A 20649-nucleotide genomic window follows, 5' to 3' on the forward strand; every position below is an offset into this window, starting at 1 on the left:
TCACATTCATTAGATAATAACTTCTATGTGAGTTTTGTAACGTGATGTCAGTGAGTAGAGTCTTTAAAAAGTTAAACAAGGATTCTGAAGTAACACGTAATGTAATCCGCAGTTAAAACTCTCTGGTGATAAGAAATAGTGGAGTTTTCATTTTCATTTTCTATTATACCCACACCAAACCCATAGAAATATTCATGGATTAGATCGTCACTAATGATTGTCCTTTACCTTATTTCCCCAGGTCTTTCATGCAACAGTTGTTGTACTCATTCACCTTCCAGCTCAGCTTCCAAGCAGGTATGAATCCATGGTTCTTTTCAGGGCAGCTGATGCAGAAAGAAAAAAAATAAACAAAGCAATTAGACCTTGCATCACTTCTCTGCAGAAACGGAGATGTACAGTCTAACGGTCTTTCACAGCAACAGGAGTGTGCAGAAGACAAAATAATTTGCAATGGGTCCTAATGTGGAATGGAACCAGAGAATGGGTTCTGCACAGCAGGCATTGTGTTTGTCAGGAAGCACAGTGACACTATTGCTCTGCATATTGGAAAACTGGAACTTAGACATATTTCTGTGATAGCTCTCCACCAAAATTCCTCTGTAGATCAGTGATTTGGTCACACCATGTGATTGTCCCATTTTTCACACTTTCATCTTTTGCTCCACATGACACAAAATTCTTCAGGGGTCTCATACTTGGGACCTGTATTCTTGAGATTTGTACACAGAGAACATTTATTTTGCTGATACTTGTGGCATGTCTTGAACCTACTTCATGAGGAGGATGAGGGCAGCTAAAGAGAATAAGCAAGGGCTCCTACTCAGATGAGACGGGAGGGGCTTTCCCCTCTGTCCTACCTCAATTTCCTCTGGCAGAGCATCATGAAGAGGTAGACTAGAAGCCCCAAATACACCCCTTTTCTATTTGAATAGGTGATGCATTAAAAAAAAGTGCCAAGGTTACCGGAAATATTGTCTGAGGGATGAGCCCTGGTAGTGGGGCTGCATGAGTGTGGGCTTGTTGAGAGGAGGAAGTGTTTCCCTCAGATGGGAGATACTGGAATCCTCAGCCATGCTGGCTATTTCCATTGCTGCCTCTCAACTAATTGTGGTGGCAAATCAGTGAAAGCCCAGAGCAAGGGAAGCCTCTGTGCCATTTAACACAGACAGACACAATAAGATTATTTCTGACAAAGCTATGAGTCCTTGAAACTTAACCAAAAAATAATTCTCCTTCATTACTAAAAGTTATTTATTGCTGCTGATGCTTCCAGCAAAGTTATTTGAACTGGTTGCATTTATGATTAATTCTTCTTATTCCTATATTACCAGATGATACATTAGCAGATGGTGCTGAACTGAGAGAGATGACCTGCGTCACTAAGCAGACACAGTACTACTTTGGCAACAACAGTAGATCCAACAGCAACTTAATTGATTGCAGCAACTGTTCCAGGTTTGCAACTGACTCAATAGTTAATGACAACTGCCACAGAAATAAATTCAATGTGAAAGAAAGGAACATAAACGTAAAGCACACTAGCTAAACGTAAAGCACACTAGCTAAATGGTTCAAACATCAGTGTCATTGAGCTCTATTGAATGGAGGATCCCAGCTCCTGTTGCTCTTTGTATTTTCTGATCTCCACCTTAGATCAAAACAAAAATCCCATGGCCTCTTCCCTTCTGTGCTCAGGGAAAGGTGGGAAAAGTCCTGTATGGGATCGAGCCCCCATAAGGACCATTAGGGTATGTCTAGCTGTAATGCCCTCTGGTCAGATTTCATTTCAATACTTGAAATGATGAGGAGAGAAGATTGTCCAAAAGAAAAGGAAAATGCATTCATGTATGTAGGTAAGAACTGCGGCTTTGGATAGTTCATGCAGAGCCTTGATGGTGTTGCATTGAGCTGCGGTAGACATAACTTTCTACTGGAGAGGTTAATTAACCCATCATTAAATTTACAGTACCATGTACTTAAAGGCCCATCCTATTACAAAGGGCCAACCTTGCCCTGTACCTAATATACCTTGGAGGGAACCTGTGCTGAATATTGAAGGAAAGTAAATTAGTGGAAATATGCAGCTTTAAAATAAATAAATGTTGCCTTGATGGTTTGAAAGCTCCTCACAGACCTTTGAAGCTTTTATCTTTTCAATATTTAAAATTGTTCACATTTGAATGCGGAAAGATCTTAATAAATGTGTTTTGTTCTGACCTGTTATGTCTCCCAAGGGTCTGTATTCATACATGTACAGAATGTCAATCAACCTTTGTGTCCCATCTCAGGTTTTACCATGCACAGAGATTGGCCAATACTAACTTGCTGTTTGTGGTGACAGAGAAGCTGACCTGCAGTCAGTGCGACAAAACCAAACTGATCCAAACTGAAGTAAGATGTATCCTGTCATAATGCCACAGACTGCTTTGAGTTGTAGCCAAAACAAGGAGGCTGGTGTTAGGAGTTCCTGCTGTGAGATGATCCAGGGATCTGACATCAGGATACAATTGATAATGCTGTCCTTTCAAAGTTTCAGTAACCCAGGTTTGATCCTGACCCATCTGTGTGGAGTTTGCTGTTCTCTCTGAGATAGTGCTTTATCTCCAGGTGTTTTGATTCCTCCCATAACCCAAATATATATTAATGGATTAATTGGCTACTGTAAATGACCCCACAGTAGAGGTCATTGTCAAAAAAGATCAAAAGAGAGTCTGGAGTTGTGCAGCACTGAAATGGATCCTAAGGTCCACCAAGACCAAGCTAATCACATTGCCCATCGAAACTAAGCCCATTAACCCACATTAGGACTTTGCCGTGCCTATTCAAGTGTCATAAATATTGTGATTGTGTCTGCCTCCTCCACCTCTTCTGGAAGCACATTTCAGATAGCAACTGCTTTCTGTATTAAAAACGTTTCCCTTGGCCCCCATTTAAAGCTCCATCCTCTCACCTTAAGCCTATGTTTATTGTTTATGATACCCCCACCATGGGAAGTAGATTCTGTTTATCTACCCCATTTATGCCTCTTATAATTAAAGAAAATCACAATCATATCACCCATCAGCTCATTTGCTCCAGGGAAAACAAACCCAGCCTATCCAATCTCAAAACCAAAATCCACTAAATCAGACCACGTAGAGCCCATATAGCACAGAAATAGGCTCTTTGGTCCAACTCGTCTATGCCAATCAAGATGCTCCATTTAAGCTAGTCCCATTTGCCTGTGGTTTGCCAAAGTCCCTCTAAACCTTTCCTATCCATGTACTTGTCCAAGTGTCTTTTAAATGCTGTTATGGTACCTGTCTCAACTACCCCTCTGGCAGTTTGTTTCATATATCCACCACCATCTGATTCTAAAAAGTTGCCCGGCAGATTCCTATTAATTATGCCCCTCTCTCCTTAAACCTCAGGTTCTTGATTCTCCTGCAGTATCCTTGTGTAATGTAAAACATTAAGCTCCCAGTCCCGCCCTTCCCTCAACCATGTTTCTGTGACTACAATAATAACATAATCTCATGCACTTACCCATGCGGCTACGTGCATTCAAATTAATGCTGTTAAGCCTATCAGTTCTCCCGAGCTGCATATCATGTTTCTGTCTGCTCTACCAACTGGTCTCACTTGATTTATCCTGTACATTTAATTCGGTCTCCCCACCTTCTGCAATGCTACTATGCTTCGCACACTTCTGCCAAATCCATTTAGTGGATGTGGATGAACATGAGATAATAAGTTGGGGAGTTACATGGGAAATGGAAGGCGAATGGGATTGCTCTGCTGAGAGCTAGTATAGACTCAATGGGATGATGGCCTGCTACTCTGTTGTACTAGGTAAGTAATTCAGTGAGAGGATCCATTGACCTGGTATATGGAGCTTCATCGATCTTCTTTTAGGGATTCTGAGATGCTCTGGTGTGAAGGGATATGATAACTATTATGAAGGGATACAATAAACTGGTATGAGAGGTTCTGAAGCAATGGGTTTCAGAGATCTGCATTGAAAGATTCCAGTGACCCTGTGTGAGTGATTCTAATTAGAAGGAATCCAGTATCCTGATGTGCAGAAATCCAGCAATATGGTGTGAAAGGTTCCAGTAACAGGAGGTTTGGTGACCTGGTCACCAGAAACAGGAGAACCCGCTCCATTGTCCTTAAGTGGATTTGGAACGTCCACTCCGAAACTGATGTGCACCTGCTGAAATGTCTATATGCCTACATGCCTTGTGCCATGAATATATTTTGGTATTTCCTTAACAATTTTGTTCTCAGCTGATGGACCAGATCAATGTGGAGAGGTGTTGAACCCTCGGTATCGGAAAGGCCCAGACGACTGTTTTGATTACAATGTAGCAGTATGTGTTGCAATGAATCTCCAGCTATGAAATTATAGTCTGAAGCAATTCCAACAACTTCCCCAAAGAATGATAATTACTCTGTGTGTCAGTTTGGTTTTTAGGAGATATGCATATGTTTTTGGAGGAGTGGGTGAATGGGTTGCTGAATGAAAATGAATTGTTATTATATTATCCACCTCAGAGTACATGAACATGTGAGTGGGACATAGAAATAGGGAGAGACTGATCCAGAAAGTAAGAGAGAACTTTGAGCCTTATCTCTTTATGAAAGAAATGAGTGGGAATCAGACACAACTTCTTCACAATGGTAAAGGTTTTGATACATGGGTCAAAAGAACCTCTATAGAACATGAACACAATGTTTACAATTTATGATATCAAAAGAAAATAGGAAATTAGGAAGAAATTTCTAACTACTAACTGGTTGGTAAACTTCAAACTCGTTGGGAAGAAATTATGAAAATGCAGGATGGTAAAAGAAAACTTATTTTTTGTTGACAGTTTTTGTCAACAAATGTCATTAGGAATAAAATGAGAGGCCATTGTGGAGAGGTGGGTTAAATGGTGAGAGAGAGGATGTAATGTTGTTATACTCCCATTGTGTGAAACAAAGGTATTTTGGGATACAACATGGAGCCGGGTCTTCTCAACTGCTTGTACCTATAGTGTCAAACTCTCTCATAATCATAATGACAACCATCAAGGCAGCCACCTTCTCCATCCATGACCCAGCTCTAGAAAGAAAAGTCCTCACCTGATTCTGTTTGCTGATGGATATAACCTCACACTTTTAGTCTTTTCTAGTACTTGTTTCCATCAGCTGTTCCCATGCCTCTGTACCCTTTTATTTATAACATGGAGATCAGAGCTGTTCGTAATACTCAATATGGTCTTACCACCAAGATGCGGACTAAATTTAATATACTATCCGGGCTTTTCAACTCTATTCGTCTGAAATGGAAGTCCTTTGATTGTTTAATTGTTTTAATATCCTCATTAATCTGTGTCACCATTTTAGTGATTCGTACATGTGTACACCCAAGATCTGTCTGTTTCTTTACTCGTTGTGGGCACTTTTCCCAAGGGGTTTGAAGCTTCTTTGCTCTTTGTAACATTAATTTATGTTGGTTCATTTGCTAATAACAACCATTCTGTAAGATTTGCTGAATATTTCTAGTTCCCTGTATTGAAATTGTGTTTCCAAGTAGAGTCACAGACACAGTGATGCAGCTTAGAAACAGTCCCTTCAGCCCACCATATTCATGCTCACCTTTTTGCCCATCCACACTAATCCGATTTGCTTGCTTTAGAACTGTATCCTTCTAGGCATTGCCAATTGTTAATGTAAATGGGGAACAATAGTGCCCAAGCACTTATCCTATGGGACATCTCTTCTTGCCTTTTGACAGCCTGAGTAGTCTCTGTTTTCTATTTGTATCCAATATACTATTCATAATGCTGCACGTTCAATCATGGGATATCAAAGATCATATCCAATAATCTGCAATATAATACCATGATCATGCAGCATAATGGCTACAAAATATTAAAATATATTTATACTGCATCATTCTATCTACCCATTCTGTCATTTCTTTAAAGAATTGTCAGGTTGATCGTGGAGGAATCTGCATGTGGAATCTGCAACAATTGCTCTTTGATTTAAATTTTGAGATTTTTATTATCTTTTAATAAGGATTCTGTCATAATTCTCATCATAATAATTAGTCAATCATTCCCTGTTCCCAGTTCTCTCATTATATAATCTACTGAGTTTCTTTTGCATACATGCAATCTCTAATCAATTTATCAATCACCACCTCTTTTCCAGTTTTATGCCTTATTTGATCTTTAATATAATAATTACTGCTTTAAATTCCCAGGTAAGAGAATTCTCAGGTAAGTTCTGTTGTTTGGATTTGTGGAACAATGCAGCCCTGAGGCGATATTGTGTATTATACATTAGTAGTTTACCAACATTCCAGCAACCTCCTTCAACCTCTTATCCAATTTCTGTTTGAAAGCTGTTCTTGAATCTGCATCACCATTTTATCAGGCAGTACATTACGAATCTTAACAGCTCAAATGAAAAATAATTTTCCACTGTATCATCCCTATCTTTTTTTTAATCAAACAGATTAAATCTTTTCCTATTGATTTTTGATCCTTCGATCACAGGAAATTGTTTCTTCCCATTTGCTCCAACTGAGCACTTCCAAGGGTTTAAACACATTCGTCAATGTACTATTTAACCTTCTCCACTCTAAAAAGAGGTAAGAAATAAGAGAAGCCAACGATAAATTACTGCGGAACTGCTAAATATGCAGGAAAGAGAAGCGGGCAAGTAAGAATTGAATCACATGATGCCAGACCTGGGAAGCCATTTAAGACAAATGAATAAAATGTCCAACCCTTCATTCTGTCCATGCTATTTTACCATAAGCCCAGTCTTGAATCCCTCCCCCCAACCTACTATCCTGTTTAATTGACCCCTTAACAGACCTGGTTATATCATCATTCTCCAATGGGGTCATCGTAACCAACACTGCAAACAAGCAACGACCCCTACCCCCATCCCCTTCATACAACCTGCTTCTGTCACATCCCAGTGCCCAGACCATTCACATTCCTCTTCACATTATCTATCTATTTTCAATAGCCTTCCAAACTTTATTGGATGATACAATAATCATCCTATATGTTCCTCCGTGTAATCCAGTTCAAAGTACTGTGAAACCAATATGATTCTTATCATTAAATCTATTGTTTGTGTATTTCTAATATCCTCCCTACTTTTCTTCCTTCAAACATATAAAATTGCTTTTTCTATTGATTTTGTTAATTTTGTCTATTGCCTTCCAAGCCTTGCTGCAACTTTCTCCTCAAGATGTCCTCCCTCCTTTATTACTAGTGTCTCCACATGACTCAACCTGAGACTTTCATTCTGTCTCTGCTCTGTTTGTCTTCAGTCTATAGCATTTCCTATTTGCCTGTTGTCCGCAAATAACATCCTATAGTTTAGTTTAGAGATGCAGTGTGGAAGTAGATCCTTCACCCATCAAGTCCGTGCTGACCAATGATCACCTTTACACTAGTTCTATCCTCACACTAGGGACAATTTACAGAAGCCAATTTAACCTACACACCTGCACAACTACGGAATGTGGGAGGAAACCGGAGCACCTGGAGAAAATCCATGAGGTCACAGGGAGAATGTACAAACTCCGTATACACAGCACCCGTAGTCTGGATCGAACACAGGTCTCTGGCACTTTAAGGCAGCAGCTCTACTACTGTGCCACTATGTTACCCCCAAATGGGTGGTATGTATACTCTCCACCCATCAACGGCATGATGGCAACGCTGGGTAGAGTTGCTGCCTTACTGAGCTAGAGATCCCGTTTCAATCCTGACTGCAGGTGCTGTCTGTACGGAGGTTGTAAGTTCTCCCCGTGACCTGCATGGGTTTTCTACGGGATCTCCGGTTTCCTCCCACACTCCAATGTATGTATGCAGGCTAATTGACTTTGGTAAAATTGTAAATTGTCCCAAGTGTGTGTTGAATAGTGTAGGCGTAAGGGGGTCAGCGCGGACTCGAAGGGCCTGATTCCGCGGTGTATCTCTAAACTTAGAGTCAAAGTGCTATACAGCATCGAAACATGCCTTTTGTCCATGTTGACCAGCTTTGCATTTTTGTTTGGTCCCATTTACCTGAAATTGGTCTATATCCCTTTGGATCTTTCCTTTCCATATATCTGACCAATTTTCCTTTTTGAAAGCGGTAATTGGACATAAATAATTTTGCGATGACCTCAAACTTGTTAGTTCACTTGGGCATTCTACTCCACTGGTCTCAGTCACAGGATCTAATTTCTGATCATCAGTTTATTGTGTGCATCCCTATCCTGATGGTACTTCCATTTTTTTTACATAACTATATACTGAACCATTTATTTTTTATATTTCTTGATAATTTCATTTTATGTTTTCTCATTGCCTACCTACATTTTTTTAAACTTATATCCTATCTTCATATGAATATTTCTAATTTGCAAAATGGGGTGAGGAATGGGGATTGCAGAGCATAAACATGATGAAGGCCATTTGAGCATGTTATGTTTTGTAACACAATGTTATCTGTTGGAGTCGCTAAGTGTGTTTACCATCATTGCAGGAAAATACCTCGGACTGTGGCGGTGGAGTTATGTTGATCCCCTCGTTCTGCACCTTGCTGGCTTTGCAACTGTTTCTCCTTTCTTGGACTACCAACCTCAACCTTTTTCCATTGGCCAGCGGCCTTTGATTTGGGACCATTCTGTAACTAGATATCAGCTGTGTGGTTCTCATGGCTGAGGACTTCCCTCCCCCGGAAGCCTAATTCTTCATTCCAGTCTCACATCTCCGTGTTGTCGTGTGGTGGAGCTACAAACTGTGTGTGTGTGTGGAGCTGGTCTATTGTGGTCGTTTGGACAACCAATATTTTCCTGGCAAGATAACTTGTGGGGAAAGCAGGATTTCATGGATCTACTTTGTGGAAGACCCTTTACATGAGTTAAGAAGATGGGAAATGCAAGAGGAGCCCTTTTGTCACCTTGTGTTGGCCTCGCTGCTTTCCTGACCTTCTCTTTACTTTTAATAGGAGATCTTGGCAGTTTCAGTGTTACTGGATATTGTTACATCCATTGGTATATTCTGCTTTATCTGCTTTTGACAGGTTGCATTTATTTATGCACTACTTAGTTTTGCCAAATGAGATGGCTTTGAAGGAAAGCTGAAATCACAGGACAGTTCTCCAACCGATTTGGTAAAAGTTGTAATGTTATGAAATCAGCAAACAGGAGCATGTTTTCCATCGTCATCTTCCAGTTGCCAGAATCGTTTTTATACCACAGCTTTTTATTCAGGGAGATCACTGTTCTCAATACTTAAATATGTACCTCATAAGTTCTTTTAAAATCATGTTAAACAATCTTTTAAACTTAAATGTTCTTTCATCCAAGCACAGGGACTGTTGCTAGGCAGGTGCCCTGTCAGAGGTTCCAGTTATCCAGCTGTTATCCACATTCCAGCTGTTGCTTGCATCCCGGCTGTAACTGTGGAACAGTGTGCAGGTGCAGGTAACAGGCAACTTTAAGAGAACTACAAAATAAATGGGTTCGGTGTAAAAAGTTTTTTTTTGCACAGGAACTGAGGAGAAGAGCAGAGGAGTGATTTTCACTACTAGATGAGGAGCCTTGTTCTAACCTCCCCTTTCAACCATGTGCTACTTATAGATAATTGTAAGTGACCTTGGTGACTGAGAGTTTGCAAAATATATGTTAGTTCAGGTTGGTTGAGCGTGTTGTCAAGTCCCTTGCAAGATGTTCCTTGAGAGAAAGGATGTATGTTACGTTATTTGTAAGCTGCGTAAGTATTGCCAACAGACAGGGCTCATTATTTGTGCATCTGTTCCTTAAGGAAGGTCAACAATTTGAAAGAATAATGTCCAAGAAATCGTCGAACAAAAAGTCAGTAAATGTAGCATTTATTGGACGTTTAAGTGCTGTGATATTGTTACACTATAGACACTCTAGGTGGCTATAGTGAGTGAATTTCCAACACCTGTTAGATATCTAACCTCCCTATATAAAAAATACACTTCGGGATTTTTAAATCTCTACCATCTGCAGAGGACATTACTCTTTAGGTATGTTACTTATATATGGTGGTTCACTCACAAATAAACATCATATCCAAAAAAAAGTTCAGTTTCTTGCTCATTTTCATGTGAATAACTTTTATTTGCTTGGATTATACTGTCCCCATCGGCTCTCTGACAAAGCAGTAGCGTCTCAAAATGCAGTTGTGGAACACCCTTTCTTACGGGTAACAAGATAAATATTTATACAATCGGGACCAATTGGTCCATGGTATTTAAATGAACTTCATAAGGTATGAGTGAAAAAACTATCTGCAGGTCTAATACTGAGCACCACACTATGATGTTGAAACTAAGCATGACTACCATACCAGAGTCTCACAATGCAACTCTCTGGAGCCAGGTATGACTCGGTCTCAATGCCCAGAGCAATGGTGCAATTTTAGCATCAGTACTTCAGTACTAACAAGAGTTATTCTTAACAAATATTGCTCCTTTTTGCCTGGCACCCTGTAAAATTTTCTTGCAATACCTTTCTACATTACATCAGTGAACAACTGTATTAAAACCTCACTCAATAGGAAATGTTATTTAGTTGATGGGTAAGTGCCCAGACTTTGTTAATTCTTAAACATGTCACTGTACATTTTAAAACATAAGCATCTGCACGCTGATGTAGCACTAAGAGATGTTCAAATTCTTGAAGTGATTAGATGGTTTGTCACTATCAAGTTCCTGTATATACTAAGCATAATTGCTGCAAATGTGAAGCTAAAAGAATGCTGGAAACGCTCATCAGAGCAGGCAGCATCTACAGAAAAATAAATATTGCATTGATGTTGCCTGACATAAAGTCTGACATTAGAACTGGTCAGCTCTGACACAGGTAGAAAAGGTTGGTTACCTGAAAAGGTTACCTGAAATTGTTACATTCAATATTAACTCCTGAGGGCTCAGTACAAACAGTGGCTTCAGAGTAGTGTTGTCCAAGACACCAAGCTGCTAAAACTACCCCTCAATGTGGCATCATAGATCAAATCAGATCAAACAAAGTACTTCCCAATTGCAATCACTCAAAATACCACCATCCTTTATAAACATTCACCTTAATCACTCATAAAGAAATACAGGTATCACTCCTGCACTGAAAGGAATCCAAAAGTGTGCTACAGGCAAATAATTATCAATCTGTCATAGGCTTGGGACTGATTCGGGATAAAGATGGAGATGGAGGTATGGCAAAGGTTTGAAAGACAAAGGTGTTGACAAAGTCTTAATAAAGGCAAAGTTTGCTGAGATAACACATAAGCCAGCAATTAAAAACAAAGGTTAACAGAAAGACCAACTGTACTTAAGATAGCAACGTCACCAAGTCTGGATAGGATGTGTTCTAGATTACTGAGGAATGATGGTGGAAATTGCATACATACTGTCCATAATCTTCCAGGATATGGCAGTGGACTGGACAAATGCAAATTGTACACTAATTTTGAAAGATAAATTCACAAAATAGTGAAAAGGGCATAGACAGGCAAGGATTAAAAAACAAGTGAAAGTTCAAGCTATGTGGGTTCCTGTTAGTGAAAAGGGCAAGGCAAATGGGAGTACGGAACCTTGGACGATTAAAAAAAAATGGAGTATTTCGTTCAATGTGGCCAATGATTTAGAAAAAATGTGAGAGCTTTGGAAAGAGAGCAGAATAGATTTGCTCAAAAGGTTCTGGGGCAAAGACCTTCAGTTATGTGGAGATTGTAGTGAAGCTGGGGGAGCATAATAACATAACAGGAACAGAAGTGGACCAACCCCTCATGCTTCTTCCATCTCCATCATCTAACTAGAACATGGCTGATCTTTTACTTCAGCACCGACTTCCTACCCTACTGTTACATCCCTTGACTCCCTTCATATGGAAACATCTATCATCTATTAATCTACTAGCAAGGAACAGACCTTCAGAAGACATAAAATAATGTGCTGGAAGAACTCAGTGGAACAGGTAGCAATTGTGAAGGGAGATAATGGATGATGTTTTGGATTGGGACCCTTCCCAACCTGAGATGTCATCTGCCCATGAACAGGTGCTGCCTGACCCGTTGCGTTCCTCCAGTACTTTGTTTTTTGCACTACTGAGTTCCTGAGGACAGGTTTGGAGGGATAAGGACCAAGCGTACGCAAGTGGGACTAGTGTAGCTGGGACATTGTTGGCCAGTGTGGGCAAGTTGGGCCAAAGGGCCTGTTTCCACAATGTTTCACTCTATGACTCTGTGACTCAAGAGGTATATAATTCAATAATCATCCACACTATGGCTGAAGACATCTCATCCTGAATGATCAACCCCTCATTTTCAGATTGTGGCCTCTTTTTTTCATCCATCAGTATTAAGCCTGTAAGAATTTAGTACATTAGGAACATCCCTCATGTCTCCAAGTTGAGAGCCTGTGTACTTAATCTGTCCTCTTATGACAACAGCCTACTTCCAACCTTCTCCCATCCTCGCCTCACTGAAATCAATCTTATGAAATCTGCAGCTCAGGTGAGGCCTATGCTGCAAGTCCAGCCTGGGCCCCATGAATGTCCAAGACGCCAACCTTCCAAACCCGAATGAGCAAGGCAAAACAAAGATCGGGTGGGGAGGTAGTTCACCGAAAGCAACAAAAAGACAATTCCATCAGCTCCCTTCTGACTTGTAGTTTCACGCTCGCAATCCTCCAGCCATCACCGCCTCCGCCAAACTTACCCAAAATTCCTCCAGAAAATCTGTTATAGCGGCAGATTTTTATATCGTCCAATAGATTACTCCCTCTAGCCGCTAAGTGGACTGCATGGTTAAGGGGAATGTCGTTATACGCATGCGAGCTCTCCGTCCGAGACCTTCAGAGCTTCTTCACAATCTTCAAAACAGTCCACACAGTCCTTTTGATTAATAAATTCTTTATTGTTGATGAAAAACAATAAGGTACATCCAAACTTCTTCCAACTCTATACACTATAATCTTCATCAAACTCCAGCTTATAGCTTTAAAGGTTAGAAAACTCCTTGTGTCTCCGTTATGCTTCGCATGGTCAAAGGGTGGACCTTCCTCATGCTGTTCCAAAACTACACTAAAAACTAAGCTTCTGCGCAAGAAACTTAGCTTCAAGCACGCCCTAAAATATGTCATAAATCCCACCCACAATATAACGGGCAGTCTAAAATTTAAAGACGCAAGCCATAGTTAATGACACACAAAACAAGTCAAATGGCCACAACATCGTCACAATCCTCGCAAAATAAGTCTCTTAAAGATATAGGCACCACACCACTGTCCACCTTCAAAAGCTGCCTTTTTACAATAAATCTCTGCTATCTGCAGTTCCAATCTTGTTTTTTCCCCCCATGCAATGAGAGAGCTCCTCTCTGCAATAGGAAACATGCCATTAAACTGGATGAGGTGCAGGGAAGATTACAAGGATGTTGCCAGGACTCAAGGTCCTGATTTATACAGAGTTTGAACAGGCTAGGACTTTATTCCTTACAGTGCAGAAGATTAAGGCGTGATCTTATAGAAGTGTTTTAAATTATGAGGTGAATAGATAGGGTGAATGCACAGCCTTTTTCCCAGGGTAGGGGAATCAATAATTAGTTGGCCCATAGATCATGATACAGATGTACAAGCTGTTGATGAAGCCACTTTTGCAGTTCTGGGAAGGTTCTCATTAAGGTGGAAAAGGTGCAGAAGAGATTCACCAGGATGTTTCCCGGGTTTGCGGGCTTGAGTTATAGGGAGAGGTTAGATAGGCTGGGACATTTCCCTTTAACGCTTAAGAGGTTGAGGAGTGATCTTATTGAGGCGTACAAGATCTTAAGGGCATGGATGGTGTGAATGCTCACCATCCTTTTCCCTGGGTAGAGGATTCTAAAACTAGAGGGCATACGCTTAAGGTGAGAGGGGAAAGAATACAGAGGGACCTCAAGGAAACTTTTCAGTCTATGTGGAACGAGCTGCCAGAGGGAGATTTAAAAGCAGATACAATTACGACTTATAAAAGACATTTTGATAGATAAATGGAAGGGTTTAGAGAACTATCGGTCAAATGCAGGCAAATGGGCCTAGTCTAGTATGCCAACTTGATCAGCATCGACAGTGGGCTAAAGGCCCTGTTTCCTTGCTGTATAGCCTTTTTGAAGACCTTTGTGAACCACTGTTTAATTTTGTAAGAGCCCACAGGCTGCACTGGAGGATTAAAATATCCTTGTATGTGAAACACAAAAGCTAAGCATACAGGTGCTGCCTGCCTGCCTTTCGATTCGTTCCCATCGTGTGATGTCACAATGCCCAATGCTCGCAGATGTCCAATCGCAATGCCCAATGCTCGCAGATGTCCAATCGCAATGCCCGATGCTCGCAGATGTCCAATCGGAATGGATCATTTACATGTACAGCTTCCGGCTGCATTTCTTCCTTTGATTCCCTGCAACTCCGAAACCAGATGCAGAATCGCCGACATCTTTTCCATTTCGGTAGAGATTTCACTTTTCTTTCTAAGTATCCGCTCCTCATTACATTTCGTCATGTTTAAGTACACATTTTTAATCAAATCCTTCCCCCCCCCCCCCCCCCCAATATTTCAAAAATAAACTGGCTTCTCACCCATAGAAGCAGCACCAGCCCCAGCCCCTGATGAACGTTCCATTGTGTGATGTCACAATGCCCGATGTTCACATATGTCCGATCGGAATGGATTCATTTACATATGCCTTTGCAGGAGCCCCAGCCCCTGGTGAACGTTCCATCGTGTGATGTCACAATGCCCAATGCTCAAATACATTGTTGCCATAGAGGGAGTACAGGTTCACCAGACTGATTCCTGGAATGTCAGGATTTTCATATGAAGAAAGACTGGATAGACTCGCCTTGTACTCGCTAGATTTTAGAAGATTGAGGGGGTATCTTATAGAAACGTATGACATTCTTAAGGGGTTGGACAGGCTAGATGCAGGAAGATTGTTCCAGATGTTGGGGAAGACCAGAACAAGGGGTCACAGTTTAAGGATAAGGGGGAAATCCTTTAGGACAGATATGAGAAAAACATTTTTCACACAGAGAGTGGTGAATCTCTGGAATTCTCTGCCACAGAAGGTAGTTGAGGTCAGTTCATTGGCTATATTTAAGAGGGAGTTAGATGTGGCCCTTGTGGCTAAAGGGATCAGGGGGTATGGAGAGAAGGCAGGTACAGGATACTGAGTTGGATGATCATATTGAATGGTGGTGCAGGCTCGAAGGGCCGAATGGCCTACTCCTGCACTTAATTTCCATGCTTCTATGTTTCCCTCTCCTCACCCCTCTCCCTCTCCCACCCATCCCTCTCTCCCCCACCCCCCTTCCCTCTCTACCACCATCCCCTTACCCCTACCCCTCTGTCCCTCTTTCACCACTCCCCCTACCCCTCCCTCCCCACTCTTCAACTTCTATCCCCTTACCCGACGCCTCTCCCTCCCCCACTCCTCTCTCTTCCGCTCCCTTCCCCTCTCTCCCCCACCCCTTCCCCTCTGTCCCTCTTCCAACCACTCCCCCGTCCATCTTCTACCACTCCCGCTACCCCTCTACCCCTCCCTCCCTCCCCACTCTTCCACTTCTCTCCCACTCTCTCCTCCCCCTCTCCTCACCCCTCTCCCATCCCTCTCTCCCCCACCCCCCTTCCCTCTCTACCCCACCCCTTCCCTCTCTCCCCCCACCCCCTTCCCCCTATCCCTCTGTCCCTCTTCCATCACTCCCGCTACCCCTCTCCTCCTCCCTCCCCACTCTTCCACTTCTCTCCCCCTTCCCCTCCACTCTCCCTCCCCACTCTTTCCCCTCTCTCCCCCCACCCCTCTCCCCATCCCTCCCTCCCCATCCCCCCTCCCCCACATCTCTCTCCCCATCTCTCACCCCCTACCCTGCTCTCCTTTCCCTCCCAAATCTATCCCGTTTCCTCCTCCTCCTCTCCCCTCCCTCCCCTCTTCTCACCCCCTCCGCAAACGCCGTTGGGGAAACAGACCCAACGGGTCTGCACTTGGTCTAGTGAAATATAAAAGTAAGGAAGATAGGCATAAATTGCTGGTGTAACTCAGTGGGTCAGGCAGCATCTCTGGCGAAAATAGATAGGTGACATTTTGTGTCAGGACTCTTCCTGAGTGATTGTAGGAGGGGAGGAACAGGAAGAAGAAATGACCATGTCAAATCAGAACGGCAACAGATGACATCAGGCAGGGTGGTTCCGATAGGCCGATTATAAGTGAGTTCGGTATTTCGAAAAACGCAAGGAGTCATGGGATTTGTCAAAGGTCATTTGTGATAAAGAAAAAGCGAACAAAGCGCTGGCTATGTAAACTGTATGAATTGTTAACCATTCTACCAATTAATTAATCTAGAATTCTGTCAATAGCTTCCTTTCTTGTTCTGCTGTTCACACACTACTTACACAGTCCCAGTTCTAGTTCAGTTCATTAATCTGCAATTATGAGATATTCAAAAAGTTAAATAATTTATTATTTTCATTTAATCCTTAATGTATTTGCTACTGGAATAAGAAAATATGACGTGTTTGAAACATTTTCTTATCTTTATTCATAATTTATGTGTAAAAATATATTTAATCTGAGGAACGGGGGTGCCAGGTAGTGGGAGAGCAGTGTGTAACAGCGAGAGAGAGGGGCCAGATGCGAGTGGGAGACAGGGGGGGAGATCGGACCGGTGGAGAGACATTCTCAGCAACTGAGCTGCAGCGTGTGTACAGATCTGCGTTTTATCCGTAGTCAGGATCAAACCCGGGTCTCTGGCGCTGGAAGCACTGTTGAATTGCTACTGGATCGTCCCCGTCCCCTCCCGATGGTCCCACCCCTGTCCGGAGGTGGCCGGAGATGTCCGGGGTGACCCTGGACTGACGGGACACCTGCCCGGATCAGTGGCAGCCCCAGGCTTACAGCCAGCGCGGAGAAGAAGCACTAACTCCAACTCAACTCTGCTCCGACTACTGAGGAACCCGTTCCCTGATGGACCAGGGACCGTCAGATGCACCTCTCACCTTATCCAGTGGCTGTCGGTTAACCCCCTCACTGCTGGCGAAAGCCGAGCACCAGTCATCAACGGGGATACACACAAAATGCTGGAGTAACTCAGCGGGACAGGCAGCCACTTTGTAGAAAAGGAATAGGAATAGGTTTCGGGTCGAGACCCTTCTCTAGAAATGTTGCCTGACCCACTGAGTTACTGCAGCCGGACAGGGATGGGACACTCGGGAGGGGACGGTAATGAGACACCGATCACAAATCTGCCTCCTTGGGTTATGCAGGAGAGCGATGTGTGGTTTGCCCCTGTATAATAACCCTGTATAACCCGGGAGGGCAGCCCGAGTGAGAATGGAACCCATACACCCAGTCTGAGGGGCACCGGACCGTGATTCATTAGATTTTTACTGCTGAGATTTCTGCATGGACCAGTGAAGAATGGAGAAATAGTATCGCTAACTCCAGTAGCAATTCAACAGCACTTGCAGCGCCGGAGACCCAGGTTCGATCATGACTACGGATGAAACGCAAGTCTACATAAAGACAGCAGCTCAGCTGCCGAGAATGTTTTTCTCAAGTGACCTATGACCCGGGCCTGCACAGTCGGAATACCAAACTCACTTATTGGCTAGGAACAGTGTGATCCCAAGAGGGATACATCGTTGCGAACTCTGGAATTGGTTAACGGCTTTTAATGGAGGACGGGGACGGCAAGAGGACGGAAGTTTTGTATAAGTTACATAAAATTGAAGAATTCAACATAAGGAAAATAAAGTAAAGAAGTCTTGATCCAGCTACTCGGGTTTGTGACTCCAGAGCTGTATTGGAAGCAGTTCAGATTCACTGCGATAATATGTGGGATGAAGAAGACAAAACGTTGACCAGGTTGAGCCTATACAGATTGGAATTTAGAATTTGAGATAGTCTTACTGAGAATCTGAGGGCCTCACTGAAGAGATGTTGATGGAATGTTTTACCTTGTAGTGGGATCTAAAGCTGAGACATAGTTTCAGTTAAATGGTTGCCCATTGAAGATGGCGATGATAAAGATTTTTTTTTTCTCAGAAGGCTGTAAGTCTTTGAAAATTCTCTGTTATTGAATATGTTAGAGAAAGATTTTGACTATAAAGTCAAGGATAATGGAGGTTGGACATCAAAATAGATTATTTAATTTTCCAAACTTTCAGTAGTTCATAACTTAATTGATACAATATAACAGCACCTAAACTATGAGCAAATATCCCCAGTGTTACGTGGTGTCATCTCCATAAGATTGTGTGTTGCACAAGGACACTTGTTTGGATCTTCCGGGGTGACCAGGGGATTGTTAGTTGATTGCGACTTAAATTCATCAAGAGTAAACATGCTAAAACCTTGTGATTGTCCCTATATCAGGACATTGTCCCTTGATCCAAATAAGGGAACTCTCCCGAGGTCGATCCTGAAAATAAAAACTGAAAAGGTTGGATACCTGAAATTAAAAAGGAATGTGCTAGGAAAAAGTAAACGTCTCCGATGGAAGACTTCCCCTCAGTTCCACTGCCTTATTTGCAGAGTGCTTCCAGTTTTTCTCTCTTACAAGTCAAAGAACCTTTCCGGCGCATCGCATCGGCCACGTTTGGTCCTCGTTTTGCCTCTTTCACAACAGCCCTACCATCACATGACGCGATAATAGGTTTACGGCTGTTTTTATTGCCGTTAAGGTAATGTGTACAATAACTCCGGTCTTCGCACGCATTTCGAAATGTTGGGGCCCAGTGGAATTAGTTTCTATTTGTGTTATAATTGAGTAAAAATCAAGTCACTTCCAAGCCTTCACCCACATATTGTAACATTGTTACAAAACCTACCATCAGTGGCCTGCCGCATGCGATTCCGGAGGCTTTGGGGAGGCGGACTGGATTAAAATGCAGGTTTGTATTGGTTGTTGGAGAGGAATTTGCTCGGACTGCTAGCTGATGAAGAATATCCGTTCTGCGATCCCGCCCCCCTTTTTAAAAAAAAGTTGCTGGTCGATTGCGTCGCTGGTTTGAATTTAAACGCCACTAAAAATGCCTTCAACATCACGGATCGCAAGTGCAGGACAAAACAAAAGGTATGTCGTTTATTTAACATATTATCTTGCTTTTTGGTGTGGCTTCATTTTAATCTTATGATGTGAAAAATGTTATTTAGGCCCCGATACGAATCGGCAGCGTCTTGCCTACCGATAGGGGCTTAAATCATGGCAGTGGCCATATTCCAAATGATCACATTCCAGAAGCATCCACTCTCAAGATAATCAAATTCATTATTTTTTTGCACAATCATGTCATAAGAACATCTAAATCACCTATATTTTGTGTTATTGTCTATCCATGATCAATATTTTCATACTAAATATCCACAGTACAGTTTTAGTCAGATGTATTGTGCAAACAATAATGATCTTGATGAGAGTGGATGTTTCTGGATTAATTTATGGGAATTAAACATGAAATTCCTTCCATTTGGCATAAATTCATGACAACATGAGATTTAAAAATCATGTTATATTGTGAATTCGTGTGAATGGGATCCGTTTATTTGTTATTTGGATACTTTGGCTATTTAAAATGTTTAGCCTTTTAAGAAATGGATAGATGTTTAGATCTATTAATTGCATTTAGATGAATTTAATTGATTTGATGAAACTGATGAATATGATTTTTTTTTGGGGGTATTTACTATTTGTTTTAACGTTTAAGTTTATTATTTTTTTTCTAAAACTGCAAATAATAACTTGTTTCTGTTAATGCTGTTCAGTGGGTTTTTTTCTTTACATTTTAAACAGATGTTTCCAAAGAAGAAATGCAAAATTGTCAATCCAAATGCCCAGCAAAAGAGACTGATTTAGACAGCATTCGCAGAGATTATCCGAATCTGGACTACTCCAAATGTGATGATCTACAGGACATTTTTAATGGGAAAGTAGTGGGCAGAAAGGCATGTCATGCGTCGTTTGAAGAGCTAAAACTTGTAGTTTACAATGCCAAAATTGAAATGTTGAGGAAAAACAGGGTGTACAGAGTTTTGTAACCTTATTGGTTACAATCTGAGGAGTATGATGATGCTACTGATTGTGATATGCCAATGTACCAGCTAGCAACTGATCTTCTCTATAAAGACTTGGTCTTTTGCTAGAAATTGTAATTTCTTTATCTGTCTGTTGCGGACTTACAGCATATAATACAATAATATTAAAATTCTGATCTTGAGAATATCAAATTTTTGAATTTTCAAGGCAATCTGGGTGTTTATTACTATTTACGTCACAACAGTCAATTTTGTAATTAGCTACAATTAGGTAACTAACTAATTATATGCTTTAATTTCAGGTCATCCAAGTAAAATGTTTCATATTTGTTTCAGAATGCTTCAATCTATAATAACTGAACATTTCATTCAGTTCTTTTAATTTTTAAGAAAGTTATTGGCTTTTATGTCAATTGACTGTCCTCGATCACAGCTTTTGTGTTAAGTCAATGGAAGAGCAATAGGGAACAAGATGCTAATTTCCGAGTATGAAAATAACCATAACATTTTTAATACTGAAGATATGAAAGTGAATTAGGTACCAAATTAAAGTTATTTTTATGCTTTACCT

The 20649-nt window shown here is 41.5% G+C and overlaps 1 protein-coding gene across 3 annotated transcripts in view; it reads left to right on the plus strand.

Annotated features, from left to right (window-relative positions):
• Nucleotides 1-10101, plus strand: part of cacna2d2 (calcium voltage-gated channel auxiliary subunit alpha2delta 2) — a 374530-nt gene extending 364429 nt beyond the window's left edge. For all 3 annotated transcript variants that reach the window (XM_033036873.1, XM_033036874.1, XM_033036875.1), the window contains 5 exons: nucleotides 242-297; nucleotides 1335-1458; nucleotides 2292-2401; nucleotides 4273-4355; nucleotides 8533-10101. In XM_033036873.1, coding sequence (XP_032892764.1) covers nucleotides 242-297; nucleotides 1335-1458; nucleotides 2292-2401; nucleotides 4273-4355; nucleotides 8533-8661 — 502 coding nt within the window. In that variant the 3' untranslated portion in view covers nucleotides 8662-10101. The remainder of the gene's footprint in view (nucleotides 1-241; nucleotides 298-1334; nucleotides 1459-2291; nucleotides 2402-4272; nucleotides 4356-8532) is intronic.
• The last annotated feature ends 10548 nt before the right edge of the window (nucleotides 10102-20649 follow it).

This window comes from Amblyraja radiata, chromosome 18 (genome assembly GCF_010909765.2).
Source record: "Amblyraja radiata isolate CabotCenter1 chromosome 18, sAmbRad1.1.pri, whole genome shotgun sequence".
Taxonomy (NCBI): domain Eukaryota; kingdom Metazoa; phylum Chordata; class Chondrichthyes; order Rajiformes; family Rajidae; genus Amblyraja; species Amblyraja radiata.